This window comes from Drosophila suzukii, chromosome 3, assembly GCF_043229965.1.
Source record: "Drosophila suzukii chromosome 3, CBGP_Dsuzu_IsoJpt1.0, whole genome shotgun sequence".
Taxonomy (NCBI): Eukaryota; Metazoa; Arthropoda; class Insecta; order Diptera; family Drosophilidae; genus Drosophila; species Drosophila suzukii.
Genome location: NC_092082.1, coordinates 21,515,971 through 21,535,945, shown reverse-complemented (window position 1 = coordinate 21,535,945; position 19,975 = coordinate 21,515,971). Strand labels below are relative to the sequence as shown.

Sequence of the window (19,975 nt, the reverse complement as noted above, 5' to 3'; positions counted from 1 at the left end):
TGTTTTTATTCAAGTTTTTCAAATTGGGAAAGACTCTTCTAGATATCTTTTACAAGCAAATGTAAAGTCACTTCGGAGTAACTTCCAGAAGTGACTACGGCGACACTTTTAGAAGTTACTTCGGTGATATCGCATTCGGATCGCGGAAGTGACTCCCGTCGGGAAGAAATGTGCCACTTCGGCGGCACTTCTCGGAGTAACTTCGGCGACACTTCCAGAAGTGACTTTGGCGACACTTCCAGAAGTAACGCAGAAGTGACTTCGAGAAGTGTCGCCGAAGTGGCACATTTCTTCCCGACGGGAGTCACTTCCGCGATCCGAATGCGATATCGCGGACGATCGTTTTCATCTTCTTGAAGTCACTTAATAGTGCCTTCCGCGATAGAAAATGCTTGCAGGGTATGATCGCGGGGGAAAACGCTTTCATAAAAGTTGGTGTGCTACGGAGAGAAAGAAGGCTTGTGCGATACACAGAATGCAACGCCAGAATCCTTGAAAATGTTTTAGTCCTTGAAAGAACAAAGAAAATTCAACATATACCACGGAAAACGGTCACCTGCAACGGTTTAAAAACATAAGCAACGGTCATACAGGTGGTAGGGACTGCCAACTGTTTCTAAATGTAAGTAGCTAAATGTCATTTGAAGTAGCTAGATTTAAAATGCTGTTTTATAGAATTTTAAGCTGATTTTAAGTATTATGACCACTTAAAACATATCTGCTGTAATTTAGGGACTTTTGCATGTACTAAAATTAAAATTCATAAAACTTCATTTAAATTAGATACAAAATATAGCCAAGTTAAGTTAGCTATAAATTAGCCTCAGTGGTAGACTGGAATAATTACAAAAGTCTGGCAACTCTCTGCTGGATTGTTGTTACGCGAGCGATTTTTTAGTTTTTATTTCTAGTTAAATTAATCAAAGAAATCGGGTAAAATGTTGGCTCTACGCAGCACCCACAGATTGAGCTTACGGTAGGCTATAAAGCTGAAATATTACAACCGTTAATAATCGCCCAACTGACACCTACTTATTGCAGTTCCCTGCTGCCGGCTGCCTACAAAAACGTGGGGTTGGTCAGCTACTCCTCGCAGTCGAAAAAAGACGATGGATACTCCTCCTCGGACGACGAGAAGCCTACAAAGAAGAAGGATAAGCCCGCGGAAAAGGAGACGGCGGCCCAGCGACTGAACCGACTGCTGGGCACTATGCAGGCCACAGATCAGCTCTCGGCATCTGACTTCCCACGTCCTGGCGATGCCAACCGCAAGCGAAGGGAGGCCCAGAAACAGGAGGCGGCCTCCAAGAATGTTTTGACCGCGGCCAAGAACATTGCCAGCATGCTGGGCACCAGCGAGAGCGACAAGAAGCAGACTGAGTCGGAGCTACTGGCCAAACTTCTCGGTCATGGTAGCGAATCATCTCCAGCGGCGAAAGGAGATAATCAGACGGCTGATGCTTCATCAGACCCTGCTGGCGAAAAGGAACTTAATCTAAGGTGGGCGGAAAATTGATAATTAATTTCTGGTTCTATTTAGATTACAAATTTTTTGAGGAACCACAGGAACTGTTGGCTCATTTTAAATCCTTGATTCCCTTTAGTTCCTAGTCAAAAGAAAAAAGAATATGACATGTTATTCTTTTAAATTTATATCGTTTATGCAAATCTAAAAGCCACCTAACGATCCTATAAACAATTATGTTAGATGCCTAGATTATCTTCAAATTAAATTAAGGGAACTAGTGATTTTCAATATAAGAAAGTTACAAAATTGGAATTTCAATGGTGATAATAATTACCTACAGTTTAAATATCTCTGCACTTAAATAGTTCTCATTAAAATGCCTTGGAAGAATAAAAACTTTCCCGTTCGAATTTCGTGGTCAAATTTTTATTAAGTTTAGAAAATTGTAAGACTAATTGAAACTAATCTATTTTCACAGTGACCTGATTGTGGGTATGAAGATCGATCGGCGCCAGCAGCCACAACAAGATCAGACTCGTGGAGAGTACGTGCGTCGTTCGTTGGCCTCCAGGTCCAAGCACCAAGGCAGAGATGGTAGCTATCAGCGGCCACAGAGGCACATGAAACGGGAGGCCGAATCCTTTACGGGCAGTGTCAATTTGTACGGTGGCGAACCGCTAGGCATTTTCAAGGATACACAGCTGCCCAGTTCCACCGACATCCTTTCCACCTGGTCGCAGCTTAGCGAGCGAGAGCTGAGCCTCCAGGCCTCCCATCCGCCGGCAAACTACTTCGAACAGATGGTCCTGTGGACGGATCAGAACAAGGTGTGGCGCTTTCCCATTAACAACGAGCAGGATTGGGTGGACGAGGTGAACGTGGACTTCTCGGAACACATTTTCCTCGAACAGCATCTGGAGGACTGGTGCCCCAGCAAGGGACCTATCCGCCACTTCATGGAGCTCGTCTGCGTCGGCCTGTCCAAGAACCCCTACGTGACCGCCCAGGAGAAGAAAGATCACATCCTATGGTTCCGTGACTATTTCCAGGCCAAGAAGGACATACTCAAGGACCTGATTAGCAAGGAGCCGGGCAAAAGTATTTCTGCTTAATGTCTTTGTTTGAATATTTGTTAAAAATATATTTTTGCTTTATAAGACCATCGATATATAGTTATATATATGATATATTGTGTAGTTATATGTGTGTGTATAAGAATGTGAGTCCGTTAAATATCCTAATACTTCCAGGGCTGTGCAGACTGTGCGCGGAATGTGTGTGCCGGGAAGGGGCTTCAGAAGAGCAGGATGCGTTTTTCCACCGTCTTGCGGCATATAGGGCATCCCTCGATCTGGTCGCCGCACATCTGGCACGTGCCGTGGCCACACAGAAAGACCATGTTCTTAATGCGATCGAAGCAGACGGGGCACATTGTCTGGAATTTTTATACACGATCATTGGATTTAAATCACTACAATTATTTGTGTAGCAACTTACCTGCTCCTTGATGTCCTGCAACTGCTGCTTCAATTTCTGAACATCGTCCATCTGGAAATTGTTGACATTGGAAGGGGCCACCATCACGCTTCCGGCGGCTGCCAGATTCGAGACATTTGAAGAGGCTGCCGCAGCAGCCAGCAGATTGTTCTGGCTATTCAAAGGATTGCTGCTTCCCGCCACCGGAGTTACCACGGTGTTGTTCATGACTACGTTGTGGCCGCTTGAGGCATTGGAACAGGCTGCCGCTGCTGCTGCCTCCATGAACCGATCATCGGGCAGTGGCAAACCCACAGTAGCCACTCCTCCACCTGCCGCAGTGACCTTCTCTGGTCGTCCACTTCCTCCGCAGCAGAGACTAAACGACAAGATCTCGTCGATCTGGGTACGACAAAGGACGCACTTCTTCATCAAAGCACTACAGTGTTCGCAAGCAACCATATGGCCACAGGGGCGGAAGAAAACAGCTGCCCTTCGATCCGAGCAAACCAGACACTCGTCGATCTTTTCGCGAGAGGAGACCGTCTCCCGGCAGATGAGGCACTTCTTCACCCTCGGAGCGCAAGTCTCGCAGCAACTGACATGGCCACAGGGTTTGAATACTGTATCCCGCTTGGCATCCGAGCAAACCAGACACTCTTCCAGACTGGGTGTCGACTTTGGGGGATCCTCGTGCAGGGACTGACTCATCTCGTTGGCGATGCCATTGAGCGCAAATATGGAGGACGAGGAGGCAGCGGGGAAGGTGGAGCTGGCAGCCAGATTGGCCAGCGGCAAACTTGCTGAAGAAGATTGGTTTAGGCTACCGCTGGCGGCTCTTGCCCTGGCATTCGAACTTGTGCCAGCCACATTTCCGGGCAATTCGGAGTCGTCGGTTTTCCTTTCGTTATAGCACTTGACCAGGGTCTTGCAAAGATTGGGATCTGGACACAAGTCCAATGGAGTCTGCTGCTTTCGGTTTTTCAAAGTCAAATCGGCTCCATTGGCAGCCAAAAAGCAGGCAATCGAGGCAGAGGCCTTCTTGTTATTGGCATTCCTGAGGCCCATCAACAGCTTGCCGAATCCCTCCACATCTTGTAGTTGCTTCAACTGCGAAAGTGTATGATGTCTGAGTGCTTCATGAAGTGGAGTGTCCCCGTCCTTATCGGGTATGTTTAGATCAGCGCCATCCTGCACCAGCAGCTTGACAATTTGCACATGCTGACGCTCCACCGCCAGATGCAGAGCTGTTTGGAGATTCACATTCTGCCTGTCCATATTGGCCTTACCCATGTGAACGAGTAACTCAGCAATCTCAACGTGGTTGTTGAGTGCTGCCAGATGTAGGGCAGTGTAGCCGTCATCCTTCTTCTCCTCCACGATCCAAGGACGGTTTGTCTTGGTCAGCAGGATCTTCATGGCGCTGGGATTACCCTTGAGAGCAGCATGATGTAAGGCATTGAAGCCGTTGTTATTGTTAAGCGTGATGTCTGCCCCGAAGTCCAGCAACAGGGAGAGCATCTCGTCGTGCTCCTTGGAAATGGCATCGTGAAGAGGTGTATCGCCCTCGGAATCTTGCAAGCTGGGATGGCAGCCCAGCGTAAGAAGCGTCTTAACTACGTTCAAATGGCCCTTGTTGACGGCAATATGCAGAGAAGTTTGTCTCCGCTTGTTGCGTGCGTTTAAATCCGCGCCAGCTTTGGCCAAAATCTCGATGACTGCGGCCTCATCCCCAAAGGCGGCGTGGTGGACAGCACGATCTCCGTCCTTGTCCTCGATCTCCACGTCCACGGAGTGTCGCAGTAAGACCTGAATGACCTCGATGTGGCCATTCTGGCTGGCGGCCTGCAAGGCTGTATGTCCGGCAAACACACCATTTACATTCACATCCGGGCCGGAACTGGGCGAGGCACTAGAAGTCGAAGGTTGACCTGCTCCGGCCAAGTACTCCTCGCAACGGGCCTGAAATCACAATAAAATTGTTTAAGAAATTAAGGACATATTATTGACCTTGCACTCACCGCAAATCCATTGGCTGCTGCCTTGACAAACTCCTCAGTGGCATCGCCGGAGACGTTCGGTTCGAACAGCTTCTTGAGAATGGCCGAGAGACGTTCTCCGCTGGGGATAACCGGAGCACAGCCCCCATCGGAGGACGTGGAAGACGCCACCTTGCACACGGCCAGCGGATTGTAAGTCCACGACGTATTGCCCACCTCCACTTTGAGGTCGTTATCGTGATAGACCTGCTGCACGCGACCAATCTTTCCCAGCGTTAGCTGCATGGCATCAGCCCACTCGCCGTGTCCGCGTTGCAGAATCTTGATGCTCTCCACATCCGAACAGATCTTGACAATGTCGCCCACCTGGAACTCCGGAGGAGCAGTTGTGGGGGACGATACTTTAGTGAGAACAGCTGGGTTAAATGTCCAGCGATTTCCGGAATTGTAGGCCACTACAATATCGTGATCTTCGTCGATTCCCACGACCATTCCAGCGTTGCTCAGACACTCGAACATGCCATCGGTCCAGCCGCCATGTCCGTGCTGCAGAGATTGCACGATTTCCAAATCCAAATCCACTGTAACCTTGTCACCGATCTGGAAGCCATGTGGTCCCTTTCCGGGTCCGTTTTCGCCAAGAAGTGGTAGGTGATCCCGGTAAACATTACTGCCCTTGGCATCGTTTACGACCTTCAGATCGGCCATTCCCTCGAAGCCCACGCGGTAAAGATTCTTGGATCCATTGTCCCAGATAACATAAGCGGCGGATCTTGGAGAGGCCGAGGACCAATCCTGGATCTCGTTGACCTTGCCACGTCGGCCCACTCCGCCGTCTTGGTCCTCCCACTGCCAGTCTACGCCCCGAACCACACGGGCTCCCGGGAATATGCCTCTTGCCAGCACTTTCTTGGACTTTCGACGCGGCTCCAGCATGGTTCGTTCGCCTCCTGGCGTGGTTATTCTGTAGAATCGATGCCTGAGGTGATGCTTATCTCCATGGTAACAGATGGAGCACAAATCGTAGTTGATGCACTCGGCGCACTTCCAACGGATGCCAAAGATCGGTTGCTGGCGGCAAGTGTCACACATGGTGCCCTCGTGTTTCACGCCAGTGGGTGCACTGTCCAGGATGCGGAGATCGTAGGCTCCAGCGCAGCGATAGTTAGCAGCGGTGCCATTGTCCCAGACGACCACCACCTCCTCGGCGGATTCAAAATTGCGAACGGTGCCCACGTGTCCTTCGCCGCCATCCTGGGGAGAATCAAGAGGAGGGAATATTTTATTAGTCAGTCTCACTCAGTCTTTCGATTTTGCATTGCGTAAATAAGCTTGAACCTACGCTGATTAGGATGCGAAAATTATAGATGGAGTGCATAATAGCAACTAACTAAGTGTTAAGGTAGGCAGTCGCTACAAGTTCGTTTGGCTATCTTCAAAGGGATCAGCGAGTCGAACCAGGGTTTGCGTACCCTGGTTTACGTTTAGATTGAGTTTATTTGTTCAAAGGTTTTAATGACATTTCAATGAGGGCTATCGTAATATTTTTTATACAAAGCTGGCAGATACTGTAAGGCCATTAGAAAAGTATCTGATTTATGATTAGTCATATACACTGGAGTATTAAATTACAATATGTGATTCATATATAAATGGTAGCCACTGTCCATTTACAATTTCATTTGCGGAAATAACTTTTTATTTATCAAACTATCTTTATCTACATCTAATGAGATGTGCTGCATTTTTGAAACTTGCAAGAGGTTATGACTCACAATGAAAACATATTTCCACATTATAAGACAATACATTTTAGGCATTCACAATTTTACCAAAGTCTTTTAAGAATTTTATTGAACAGAAATAGTTAAAATAGTTAATTTGACTATAAATTTTAAAAATCCTTTAAAGATTATATTTCCTTAAGTTTCTAAAAAAAATCAAGTTACTTTGTAAGCCAATTAACAGTAAGCGAAGTAAATACTACATTTTCATTTCTTTAAGTGTATTTCTTCAGTGTAACGAATGAGGACTGTATACACACTTTCTAGGATCACTTGTGTCCATTCTGGTGAAAATGTGAAAAGAGAAACTTGACTAGTTTGGCAAGACGTCAAGAACCGAGCTAAGCAGGGCAATTAAAGCAATTGATCGGTCAATTGAGAACGGGGAGAGTGTTTTTTCGTCAGAACCAGATGGCTCAACTCGACTTGACCTGCGCGCTCACCTGTTTGTTCCACTTCCAGTCCGGTCCGCGGATCACCCTTGCTCCCACGCCCTCCATGGAGAATCTTCGGACGAGGGCAGCCGCCGAGTTGGCGCCCCCCGTTGCCACGCCCCCTGCGGCGGAGGAGGATGCGGTGGTGTTGCCCGAAATGGAGCCACCCCCACCCCCTCCGCCCGATGCACTGCTGCTCACTACCACACCCACAGCCGTCGACTGTGCGCTAGTGTTGGTATTGCTGTTTGTTGGTGCTCCACTGGCATTTGCATTCGCATTCGCCGCGTTCGTCGAGTCCTTGGCCGTCGAGAGGGTGGCCGCACAGGACATGTTGCCACTCCGCAAGGTCGTTGGGCGGATGCGCAATGTTTTCGCACGGTGAATTCCACTGTATCGTTAAGTAATTCGCGTTCGAAGTTCGACAGCCACGGAATTTACAACCACCGAGCAGTGTGACCGTTGGTCCGCAAGCGATAGATGCCATAAACGATAGTTTGGGTAGGACCGTAGGACATCATTTTGAAAATGTGCTCGTTACACTCTGGTCACTCACTCCCGCACAGTGGAAAGATAAGAGTTAATTTTCAACAAAAATTTAAGGTCGAGCCAAAAACAAAAATAGTAAGAGATTTTGGTCTCAATTTTACAAAATTATAAGTAATGAGGACATTAAAAAAAATTTTGAAGTTAAAATTTGTATTAAATAATTTTTATTAAATAAAAAAAAAATAATAAATTCACGGCAAACGAAACTTCGAGATAAAAATAAAATCAGAGCAAGGCCACAAGGCACAAATTAATCACAAATACAAAGCCAAAATCAAAACCAAAATCAAAACCAAAATACAAAACAGAAAAGAAAACCATAGACAAAACTAAACCTACAACCAATGATGTATCAAATGCCAAAGCCAATGCAAAAGGTAAAACATTTTTGATACGTTTCCGTCAAAGAAATTGATATCAGAAATTTTTGTGAATCAATTTGAGATCGTCAACTTGATAGGGGCCGTTTTTCTTCGATTTCCAATACCATGTTATTCCGCGGTTACACAGAAATCTTTTTCAGCCAAAACGGTTGAAATTTGAATTTCCATCATTTGAGACGTAGCAGATAGACATTTCTAATCTGTTTCTTTAATATCAATTTTTAATTGTAGGTAGGATATTACCAAGGGCTAAGTCAGAGAAACCGATTGGATTTGTTTTGATGAGGAATTTAGGATTTTGAAATCCAAACTGTGGTTTCCGTTTCCGTGTTGCAATGGGTTACCTGGTTCGATAGCAATTACCTAATATTCCGTTTTACCATTTAAACATTAACAAAAAAATGTAAAAGGGATGTCGACTTCGTCCCACCCTCCCTAAGTAAACCTTCAGATATGTCGCCTATTTTTCCCATTAAAAGGAATTGCCCCCCTCGATTCGTTAAGTCCTTGCTGCTTAGCAGCATACATAATTGACGCCGTAAAGTATCAATCACAGATTTGAGTGATTTCCCAGCGTCCCCCGGTGCTGCGACTAATCAATTTAATGGCTCGAAATGCCCGGCTCAAATGATCTGTTAGCGGTCAAGATGAAAGGGGCGCGCGGACAATAGTCGAAAGTGTCCTCGTCCTCGTCCTCGTCCTCGTACATCAGCGACGAAGACACGCTTCACTATGGGCCTAATTGCTTTAAAATAAGCCACACCCACGGTGCCCGAAAATCCATCTTGCACGCACATTACGAGCCCATCGATCGACCGTTAGGCAAGTGACTACATCTCGGACCTTTTCCACCGTAGCTGGAGGATTGGGTTCTGGGCTGGAGTGCAAGAGTGGAGGAACGAGCGTGCGGGCGGCCGGCGGCTTTGATCTTCAGGATCAGAGCGGTATGGCATAGTGTATAGTGCGGTGCGGGGCACGCTTGTCAATTGTGGTTGGCTTCAAAAGCGGCTTACTGAACCCCATGTCCCGATACCAATACCGTTTCCAATCCCAATCCCAATCGCAGTCGCAGTCGCAGTCGCTGTCCCAGTTCCCCGGGCGAATGAAGTGTGTAATTTGAAATTAGCTCAGGCTCAGCGGCACCTTTTGAGCCTGGCTGACTGGTGACTCGGTGCACCTGCTGCTGGAGACGGCGGTGCTGATGGTGATGGTGATGCCGGTGGAGATGGCGATGGCGATGGTGATGGTGACGGTGCGGCTGTCCTGCGGCGGCTACTCAGTTACGCAGTCGCACCGCAGCGTCAAGGCCAGGTATCTGAATCTGAGTCCCCCGCATCTCATCCAGCTCAGTTCGATACACACAGAAAAATACACTACATTTTTACTTTTAATATTTTTACAACCTTAGTAAATATTTAAGCAGGATAACTTAAGTAGGATAATAGCCTTCTTCCAATATTGTGAAATCTTATGCAAAATGTATTAAAAAAAGAACGTCCCCATAACCAAATCCTGAATACTCCGTTGAGCACAACACATCGTGATCCTACATCAGTACCCGAAACATCAGTATCAAAATTCGGGGAGCCAGAAGTGTCCTCAGGGGGAATATGTATTGATACATGTGCGAATACTCCAGTTTAACCGAAAGAGATTTCGGTTGTATCCTCAAACATTTTCTATGTTGTTCTCAAGGCACGCATTTTTTACAAACCTATATCTTTAACACTTAGATTGTAGATCTTTTCAATGTTGAAGAAACTATTGATCTTTTTATTCTCTTCTATAAAATCAGACAGAAATACATAAACTATCTTAAATCAAATGAAATGTAATGTGTATTTTTAAATCTATGTATATATGTTTATAATATCCTATCCTATCATATCTTTATCGATTTTTTGTATTAAAGACGTACAACTCACGAACAAATTGTATTAGATTTGTTCAAATTACATCTAGAACAACAATAAATACTAATTTTTAACAGCTTCACATCTATTAAAAATTATGTAGATATACCATTCCCCCAAATGTTTTTTAACCTATGTACAGTACTACAGTTTTTTTCCGTGTGAAATTTCATTTTCGATTTCAGATCCATTCAGTAAATGAATGCCAGAGAGATATACGCAAATTTATGGCCGCACATATCTGTATGTACATTTATAATGTGACTAATTTGCGATCTCTTGATTTTCCAAATCCAAATCCAAGACTCATCCAATCTCGGCTTCAATCTTCTATGCCTGCAGTGGGGGGCGCTAATCAGGTTTCTGGCCCCAAATTGATTTCATTTTCATATTTCAATTTCGAAAGACGGTAGCCGGAGCTCTGTCGAAAATGCAAAATCAGTAAGACCAGTAGTCGCGACATGATATAAATTAACTGTTTTGACTTTGTGAAATGAAATGCCGGCCTCTTTGAAATTCAAAAGCAATTCGAAAAGGCGAAATATCGAAAAGAGCCAAATCGATTTCATACACACAAAAACTACGAGCACCGAAAAAAAATTCAGAAACAAAAAAAAAACTGAAAAAAACAAAACAAAATACCATTCAAAGTGGGTTCCGAACCGCCGAGCGAGTTGTTTATCTCGTTAGAGTTGCCAGCGCGCCGATTTCTTTTCGGCTTAAATGGTTTATGTGCGTTTGCAACCAGTTTTATGGACATCGCCTCCGCAGGCTGACGGAGCGGCCTGATTATATATTGATGCCGCCGCTGGATGTTGGATGTTGGATGCTGATGCTAAAGCCGATGCCGCCAGCTCTACGTATTCGAGAGTTTAGGTGGGCCGTGGCCGGCGCCTTTGAAGCATCTCGTTTACCACGTGCCGTGGCAAGCAGACCCAGCACATCCAGCAGATCCATCCGATCCAGCCAACCCAGCTCATCCCATTCCAATCCTCTCCAGCGGGTGAAGTTTTTTCGGCTGATCCCCACATGATCCAATCAAATCGGCGACACACAGACCCCCATTTGAATTAATAAACAAAAATATGCTCATAAATAAATATATATTTTATAAATGTTTATTTATATTGTTGAAAATTTATGCAGCAGCCAGTTTTCAAGTCGAGTAGCGATTTTAAACGATTTTAATGATGTGCTCAACGTCTTATGATTTAATTATGCCGTTTGTTGTTGCGGTTATCGTTTGTTATCTTCGCTTTTTTTGTTGTCCCCGCCTTTTATCGGTCTCAGCTAATAATATATGCCCCATATTGAAGCTGGCCCGGCTATTTATTGAGCCTTAATTATGTGCGATTTAAATTCTTAATGAATGCCGCTTTTGGCCAGATCCGCCGCAGATCGGCGATCAGCTCCTGTTTGGCGTGGGCGCACATGTGCCGATGATTTAAATGATAACGAATTGAGATATCTGCATAATGCCGATAATGCGCGGGTGGCAGCTAAGATGAGGAGGCGCCAGCATGACGACCCCAGCGGACCATCTTGCCGAATCGCGAATCGCGAAATTCCGCAAATCCGAACGCAATGTGTTAAAATATGGGGTTATACCTTTTTATGGTACTCCCGGGGAAGAGGGAATGAAAGTTTGCCCAAGATTAAGGGGAAATGGAAAGTAACTGCTAAGAATAATATATATGTATATTCCTGAAACTATATATGATGATGATATGATAAACCAATAAACCATGTTCTCAGCATAATGCTCTAGATTTTTGTAGATGATACAGTTACTTCCTCTTTTAACTTCCACAAAAATCTGGATCTTAAAAAAAAGATCTATAAGATTTGTTGCGTTAATATATAAAACTATTTTTCGACCTTAGAGGTTATATTATAATTCAGCCGGTTTTAACAAAATTTCTTACTTCAACCAGTAAACTCTTGCTAACAAACTTTTCAATAAAATAAATTACAAGATCTTTATTAAATAAAAACTATTTCTGATTTACTATACATTTTTGTTCATCTAATGCTAGTTGTTCGAAATTGATATGCTATATATCATAATAGTAGCATATATTTAAACATTGCTTCTATTGCTACTACCAAAGCTTTTTCTATTGGGAACCAGGGGTTTCAATTCATTTACAAAATGTGTTGTTAAAAAGTTAGGTAAGACATAAAAAATGTTTTTTAAGGAATAAAACTCGCGAGGGACTGGTGAATTTGATCCTTTTGACGAGATCAAAGTGGCTTGCCTCTCCAGCTACAGAATGATATTTCGGCATTTGAAAGTGGAAATAGAGGATGGTTTTGGATAGAGAAAAGGAGTTCTGGGTTTCGAGGGGCGGGGCGGGGCGTGGCGAACGGGCGACATATGTAGGTTGCGTTTAGTAGCTTAGAATCAAAGTCGGATCAGCGCAAATTTTCTCTGTGATCTCCAGCGATTGCCCTCTGCCAGCGTCGCTGCCTCTGCCTCTGTCGCTGCCGCTGCCTCTGCCGCTGTCGGTTGAACACTTTGATGTCCTAATTGGTTTATTACTTTGTCGGCATCTCGAGTCTTCTTTGTGTTTCTGCTTTTTCTCTTCACCTATCCAGATCGCTCTCCCTCTCACAATGCACAGAAAAAAATTTATATATCTTTCCTTTCGGTTTTTATATTGCCACAAACAATTATTTTTTTAGTTCACAAGTTGCTACAAAAATAATGAAATTAAAAACCAAATTTTTTAAAAATTATACCTAAATTAGTTTTAAATTTGTGTAGGATTTTGGGTCTGTTCGTTTACTATCATTTAAAAATTTTACAAATAACTTTATAACTGATAGTTGTCATTTTTACCTTGGCATAGATTTTTTTGTAAGTGAAGATTATTTAGCCTTGTTTTAAAATTTATATTTGAATGTGTACTTTTAAAAGTGTTAATTTCCATTTAAATAAAAACAAATTTTAAAAAATCTAATTAAAAAAGTTAAAGTATAGCATCAGAATAAGATTTCAAATGGGAATAAAACCAAATTCTTACACTTTCTATTTAAGTAAAAACAAATTAAAAAAAAAAACAACTTGGGTTTCGAATTAAAAAAGGGAAAGTATAACATCAGAATAGTTTCATTTTATTAATTAATATTAATAAGCATTTACTCATTTTTAATTTTCTTCAAACTTAGTCCCTAAAACCGTATATAAGTTAAATAAGAAACCATTAGTTTTAAGCTCTATTATTTTTGTCAGTGCCTGTTTGTTGTTGTAGAGTTCTGTATTATGCCGTTGCCTGTTTTATTTATTTCTTTATTTCCCTGGGTTTTCATGCTGCAGCCAGGGACTTGGGGCACAACTTGGAGCCCGGCTTTGGCCCGAAATGGAGCTTAACGAGTGAGCACGCGCACGCGCACAGAACGGGACGATGGTCGTGGGCCTGGGCCCCGAGGCCCCGGGATCCCGAGTTCCCGAACTGGAAAACGATCTGCCCGAACTCCCCAGCCTCCCAATTCCCCAATCCCCATTGGAGGCCCCAACCCCTCTTAACAATGTTGCCGCGTGTGCGCTCAATCAACATGTTGCGATATCAGCGCAATTTGTCATCTTATAAACAACAGAGAGCGCGGCGCGGCTAAAATTCTGGCCAGGTCCGGGGCATCGTGATCAGAAGCAGTTGTGGCAGTGGCTGCATGGGCAGCAGAACATCACAATGGGCAACTACCAGGAAACCGTTTTCCCAAATCTCCCATCTTCCATCTCGCATCGCCCATCGTCCATCGCCCATCTCTCAGTTCGCCGTGCGGTGCGGTGGTCCTGTGTGAAGTTTGCCGTATTCAAAGCACAAGAAAACTCAATCAAGGGCCTCGTAAATCTTGGCACAATTTGATGAGTGCACAGTGGGAGACAATGGCATGGGCCATGGACCGTGACCCGTGCACAGTGGGACTTAAACAGATAATATAGTAGCCTTTTACAATCATTATATTTACTTTAACTAGCTAAGATGACCATGAGGTATTTAAACACATACTGCCTTTAACTAGAACTATAATACAGGAACCAAAAAAATCATAAGAATACCTTTTGTCATTTCCGCAAAGAAAAAAAAATTTTGAATAGAAAAAAACTCTTTTTACAATAGTCCACAATCAGCCAAATTGAAAAATATATTTAATAAAATCGCAATAGGTTTGATTATTTTCGGTCGTTTAGGATTTTTTAACGTAAATATTTGTTACACATCATTATTTATTTACAAACTGAAGACCCTATTAACGCTGGTCCAATTAAAAATAATTAAACATAAAGTCTTTAACTTTTAGCCATCCCATCCTTTTCATTTAGGGGTCACCTTGCGGCGGAGTAATATAGAAAAACGCGAATTCTTGAGTTCTGGAGTTCGAACTGAAGAACTTGCGGTTGTAATTTATGTTCTTTGTTTTGATGACCATGTATGGAATGAAACAACAGCATAAAAGAACAATCAAAATAAATTCGTGTTGAATAAGTACACTGCCAATATATTTCTCTTAATATCCCTTAACCAGTTTAATAAAAGCTTTATAAAACCTTATTAGAGACTGCGATCACATTGATGAAGTTTTATTCTTTGTATAGAGACACTGTAATTTTTTCACATTTCCCCAACGCATTCATCCCACTGTGCTGCCCTGTAAGTGGTCCTAAATTTCTCGGCTTATTGATTATAGCCGACGCATCGGCGCATCGGCGCATCCAGTTCCATTTCCGATTCGTCATCATCGCCCCCAGCTGTGAGATTCTTGAGGATTCAATCGGAGTTATGATGGCTCGACGTGTGTGGCGGTTGTTTTGACATTTCAGGGCGCTCGGAATTTCGAGTCCCAACGTTCTTTGGCCGTTTTCCATCCCGAATTCGAGTCATCAAAAGTGATCCGTTGATCTGCCGAGCAGGGCTGATGCTGATTCTGAATCTGAAGCTGAGGATGAACCGGGCATTATTGATCACCCCGTGTCCCGCTGTTGTGATCCGGTCGCAGCAGGCGGTAAAAGACGGGTCCATTACAACAATGGCATCGTTGTCCCATAATCTACACCATCGGCGGACCTTTTGAAGGTCCTTTCGGCCAAAGTTCTGCCGTGAAGGCGAACACACACGCCGCCAACATATGCAAAACACAATGAAGTTCTTTGAAGCGCATCGTCGTCGTATTTCTTTCAGGTAAGCGACAATTATTTATCTTACAAATTTACCTGAAATTAAATACTTTCGTTTGACGGCGCTGCAATGCAGCTACACAAAAGGCGACAAATTCCCCCTTTTGCCATGTGTGTCGTGTTTTCATTTTTTGTCTTTAATCAGCGGCTGTTGCTTTGATCACCATCTCGGGATCGGGATCGGGATCGGCATTGCCATCGCCATCAGCACCACCTGACAAGGTGCTACGTTTAAGTCCCTCCCTGGCTGCCCACCTACCTGCGGTTGAAGGTGTGACAAGTCAGCGGATTTGCGTGTTGCTTCTTGCGAAATATTTAAAATGCAAGATTATCGCCCAAAAAGGCTCGCTCGCCGCACTTAATCCTGTCGCTTTTGCAGGCTCTCCCATTTCAACTGGCTGGCCAAAGTACACAGAGAAAAGTAATCGCAGCGATAAATCAGATTTTTAAAATTCAGTCACACTTTTTATAGCACACTTTTTAACACAACATTTTACACGTGGGGTTGGCTTAAAACTATTTATGCACTTCTTAAAACAATTAGAAAACAAAGGAATACTGGCTAGGTAAAATTAAAGACACAGAAAAAAAATTGATAAGATATGATGATAATTTTGATGAAATTCAGTATAAATCTATCTAGACACGGGAAGTATAACCAATGATGTTTTCACCTTGCTTTATGAACTCATTTTTATACTTCTGGGAATTTAGAATATTGATGTTTCGCTCTTACCCAAAGTAACTAGAGGCGCTACCCTGCTCATTTCCTCTTTTTTTATAAATTTGTAAGAATTTCCTAATAGAGAAAAGCGATACTTAATAAATTTGGCATGCTAATATCAAATTAGTCCTCATGTGATTATTTTTTGTACCAACTCTTTTTAAAATAGTATTTTATAACTGGGAAATTGTTTACACTTCTGGATGGGAAGTCATGTGGGTAGATTAACAATTAATAATCATCATTTATAAAAGTATTATTAAATAAAGTAAATCAGAACTAAAACAGTATAGCATAACTTAATATTAGAAACATGATTCATTTCATTAATTACCCTTCCTTAGTTCCACTTTTATTAAACAAAAGCTTGGTGTATAAAGCGGGATGACCAATTCAGCGTATAAAAAATTTTAAAACTAATATTTTAAATATTTTCCTGTGTAGAATTTTATGCTGCTTTTGATCTTGCCGTGCGCTCAACTAATTAGCAATGAAAGCAACCGAAACAGTAAGCGAGCGGTGGATATAAGAACAAAACAATTTCGATTAAAGCAAAATCCACCGACAACTAATTCAATCCCATCATAATCGCGCAATCATAATTACAAGAATCTTCCAAAAGAATAATCCAGACCCAGTTCCAGTTCGGGTCCCAGTTTCGATCCCATCCCATGCCATCCCAGAGACACAAACAAAGATCGACCGATCTTAGCCGGAATTCTATTGCTGCCTGTATACCAGCCAAAACCAAAACCAACAACAGCGGCAGCGGCAGCACTAACAACGTCAACAACAGGTTGCCGCTGCCTGAAGTGCTTCGTGGCCCAGACAAACGTTAAGATTGTAATAACCATGTTAAAAGCAATTTACGTTTAAAGTGCTACCGTGATACGCCGCCGATGCGTTTCTTGATTAAGAACGGAGGGGATGCTGGAAAAAGGAGGAGGATGATGTCCAGGAACTGGACTTGCGTTTATTTGGCGGCCAGAAATTTCGTATACCCGTTACGGGTCGAGAAAAGGGGTATATTCGAATTAAGAGGGGACAGGATGAGTGTTTCCGATCAAAAAATGGTATTTCTGTAATAAGATATGTTAAAAAAGGCATTTAACATTACTTCTTTTATAATTTTATATCAATCCTTTTGGAACTTTTACTGAAAGGTCGATATAATCCTTTCTACGAACATTTTAAAGAAAGTTACCGCATATATGATTGTTTTATTTTATAAGGGATTAAAACGCCTGAATTTATGCAACATATTTTTTTTAAAGAATTTGTATAGAGGGCATCTCATAGTCGTGGCATTTTGTTCTGGAATTTTTTGGTTTGGCTCCTTTGGGAACTTTCCTTTCATATTCACAGTCCACTTAACACGCGCGTCGCAAAATGCGCCTCAAAACACAAATGAGCAGAGTTCTGCGCATGCGTTGCTGCTGCTGCTGATGTTGCTGTTGTTGATGTTGCTGTTGCTGCTGCTGCTGATGTTGCTGCTGCCCCAACGGTGGCGATGGTAACCTCAGAAAATCTGTGCTGGCGGCACGCTTTGATGTTCGGAATGGCGTGTGCCCCAATGCAGAGATTTTCGCTTTGTTGTTTCGCCGACTTTGTCTACGTCTTCGTTGCCGGCCAACAACAACATCATCGCCATGCAACAGCAATTTGCCGCCAAGTGGACCGCAGCAGCAGCAGCGGCAGCAACAACAACATTGGAGCGTGCGATCCGAGAGAGTGCCACCAGAAAGTTGTTGCCCCTTGGCCAAGTGTAAAAACGATTTCAGCCATCTCTGGCGGCCTTTGGGAGTCCCATAGAGTTGATCACTTGACTGCCGCTGTGGGGTATAACAAAATATTACATTTTTTATAACAAATGTTACACGTTTTATAGAAATTTTAAAAGATATAAGTTAGCGAAAATAAACATAGCTTAAATATGTAAAAAAAATCAATTGGAATCGCAAATTTAGAAACTATTCTATGAGACACATTTTTAATACTACCTATTAACTTATATACGTCTCTATTATATACTTATGTAGGATGTACACGTGTATCTGTTCGTTTAAAATTAAATTTGTTCTATTTTTAGTTTCGTAAAAAATGTACCGCTGGGACGAAGTACTAAATAAAATTAAGTTTAACTATTATGGCAGTAAGCCAGGAAAACCATAAACCATTCTTTTTTTTAATTTTCCATTAGCTGAAGAGTAGTTTGTAGTTAATTTTTATTAATAACAATTTTATAAAACAACATTTTTCATATTTTAATTTTACATATCTACTTATTTTTTATTGAAATACCAATAGTGATAACTTCTCTAAAAACATTATTGTATAACGTACACTTATCGCTTGGAAATATTCTAAGATGACTTATCGTAAAAAAAGGATAATAAAGAAATAAACTATATAAAAGTACCTATTTTTATAATTTTAACAAGCACTTTTTGTTTTTTTACTTAAAAATAACATTTTTATAAAAAAATTTAAGTTGAATCAAAGGAAATTTTGAAAAGTTCGGAACCAAGTACAGTGAAATTCCTTATGATCTCCTTGAATAACCTGGATACAATCCAACATCACTGACCTCCATCAATCGAGAGCAGTGCAATTATGATCGCTGGCCGATGAAATTAGAGATGCCCGCTCTGCCGGCTGGTGAGTAATTCCGCTGCAGACTGGGGATGGGATGCTGAATCTGGATCCTCGGAGCACCTGTTGCGTTTCCCACAGTGCGATGCCGATGCCGCTTTGCTTTTCGCAAAAACGGGAACAGTTGCGCGGCGGATCCTGGAATCTGGTAAGGTAAGGTAAGGTATGGTAAGGAAAGGAAAGGAATGGAAAGGATCAAAGGACGTGACCGTGACTGGGCCGAAACGATAATAAAGTTGTGCATTAAATGAAATTTTAATTGCTTATCGGCGACCAGCGATCCGGGAGCCCATCTGTTGGGATTAGAGCGGCCGAATGGTCGACTCGATTGATGTCAAGCGATGTCGGCGCTTTGAAGATTATGCCCAAAGTTATGAGGCTGCGGCCGAGGCTCCGTTTTCCAGGTGCTCGGGGTGATCAGATCGGCCTATGCGAAATTATATAGCTCGGTGCTGGCGATGTAGCAGCTTTAACTACGCAGTGGCTGTCGCTTCCTCGCCGTCCTCATCATCACGATCCTCCTCATCATGATCCTGCTCATCATGAGCCTCATCTTCCATGGGGCATCCATCGCATCAGCTGGCGCTGCTGCTTGCTGCTTGCCGCTTGCTGCTTGCTATTTGCTGCATGCGGCAAAAGATGAAACGCGGCGGCAACACTTTGATGCGGCCAAGATCAAAGCCGCCGATTGTTTACATAATAGTGGCCTTTGAAACGGAACAATAGAATGCCAGGATCAAAGACACCGACCAGTTTACCCAGTTAGTGCGCTTAAGCGAAATGAATGTCCATGTCCGTCCGCCCGTGATCTGTTTTCCTGGCCCCACACCGCAAGAAAATATAGGTCACTTTGGAAACGGGTTCAGTACATTATACTAAAAGTCGTTTTACTAAAATGAATACACCACAAATCGTCTGTAACAAATGTGTTATTTTATAAGTTTTATTTCCTTGTGATTTTGATTTAACCCTTTTTTAATTTTCTTAAAGATACAAGCTAATTTTTTTTGGCAGAGATTTATTCCAATGTGGTAAAAATGCGATGGGAATATCATTAATTTGCATGCTAAACTATATTAACTTATGTAAAACTTCGCAAATTGCAAGATTTTATTTTTAACACAATATACACCAACGATTTCTTATTTTGAACCCGAAATGATTATATCAATAATATCGAACCAACCCGGGAAACTATTATAGTTGTTGTTGTCATTTCTTTTTTAAGGAGTCAATTAAGTTTATTATTCAATACATCAATATACCATATAGCCCATTATTAATGATTTTATACGTTGACCCTTAAGTGTAAGTATTTTTTGGCACTTTAACAAATCATTTCATAAAACTGGTTGAATAACAGCACTAATTAAAAACCTCGATTAAATCTAAATTATTTCTAAGACAACATGG

General features: G+C 42.6%; 3 protein-coding genes and 1 pseudogene across 4 annotated transcripts; 1 reads left to right on the top strand and 3 right to left on the bottom strand.

The window, feature by feature from the left end:
- Positions 1-817: 817 nt before the first annotated feature.
- mRpS31 (mitochondrial ribosomal protein S31) lies at positions 818-2,634 on the top strand. Its single transcript, XM_017080030.4, has 3 exons — positions 818-976; positions 1,042-1,500; positions 1,947-2,634. The coding sequence occupies exons 1-3, from the start codon at positions 939-941 to the stop codon at positions 2,578-2,580; spliced, it is 1,131 nt and encodes a 376-aa protein (XP_016935519.4). The 5' UTR covers positions 818-938; the 3' UTR covers positions 2,581-2,634.
- Positions 2,585-7,642, bottom strand: mib1 (mind bomb 1). 2 transcript variants are annotated; one of them, XM_017080028.4, is made up of 4 exons: positions 7,172-7,642; positions 4,966-6,198; positions 2,966-4,906; positions 2,585-2,903 (listed from the first exon to the last, which is right to left on the bottom strand). In XM_017080028.4, exons 1-4 carry the CDS (start codon positions 7,493-7,495, stop codon positions 2,763-2,765), a joined length of 3,639 nt encoding a protein of 1,212 aa, XP_016935517.4. In that variant the 5' UTR covers positions 7,496-7,642; the 3' UTR covers positions 2,585-2,762. The 2 variants fall into 2 exon arrangements, with proteins under 2 accessions (XP_016935517.4, XP_016935518.4); XM_017080029.4 differs by lacking the exon at positions 7,172-7,642 and adding an exon at positions 6,287-6,337.
- Positions 7,643-14,592: 6,950 nt separating this feature from the next.
- LOC139353260 (uncharacterized) lies at positions 14,593-15,170 on the bottom strand (annotated as a pseudogene).
- A 153-nt stretch (positions 15,171-15,323) lies between these two features.
- Positions 15,324-19,122, bottom strand: LOC139353259 (putative potassium transport protein DDB_G0292412). The gene is made up of 4 exons (XM_070996913.1): positions 19,040-19,122; positions 18,590-18,707; positions 17,286-17,454; positions 15,324-15,445 (listed from the first exon to the last, which is right to left on the bottom strand). The coding sequence occupies exons 1-4, from the start codon at positions 19,120-19,122 to the stop codon at positions 15,324-15,326; spliced, it is 492 nt and encodes a 163-aa protein (XP_070853014.1).
- Positions 19,123-19,975: the final 853 nt, after the last annotated feature.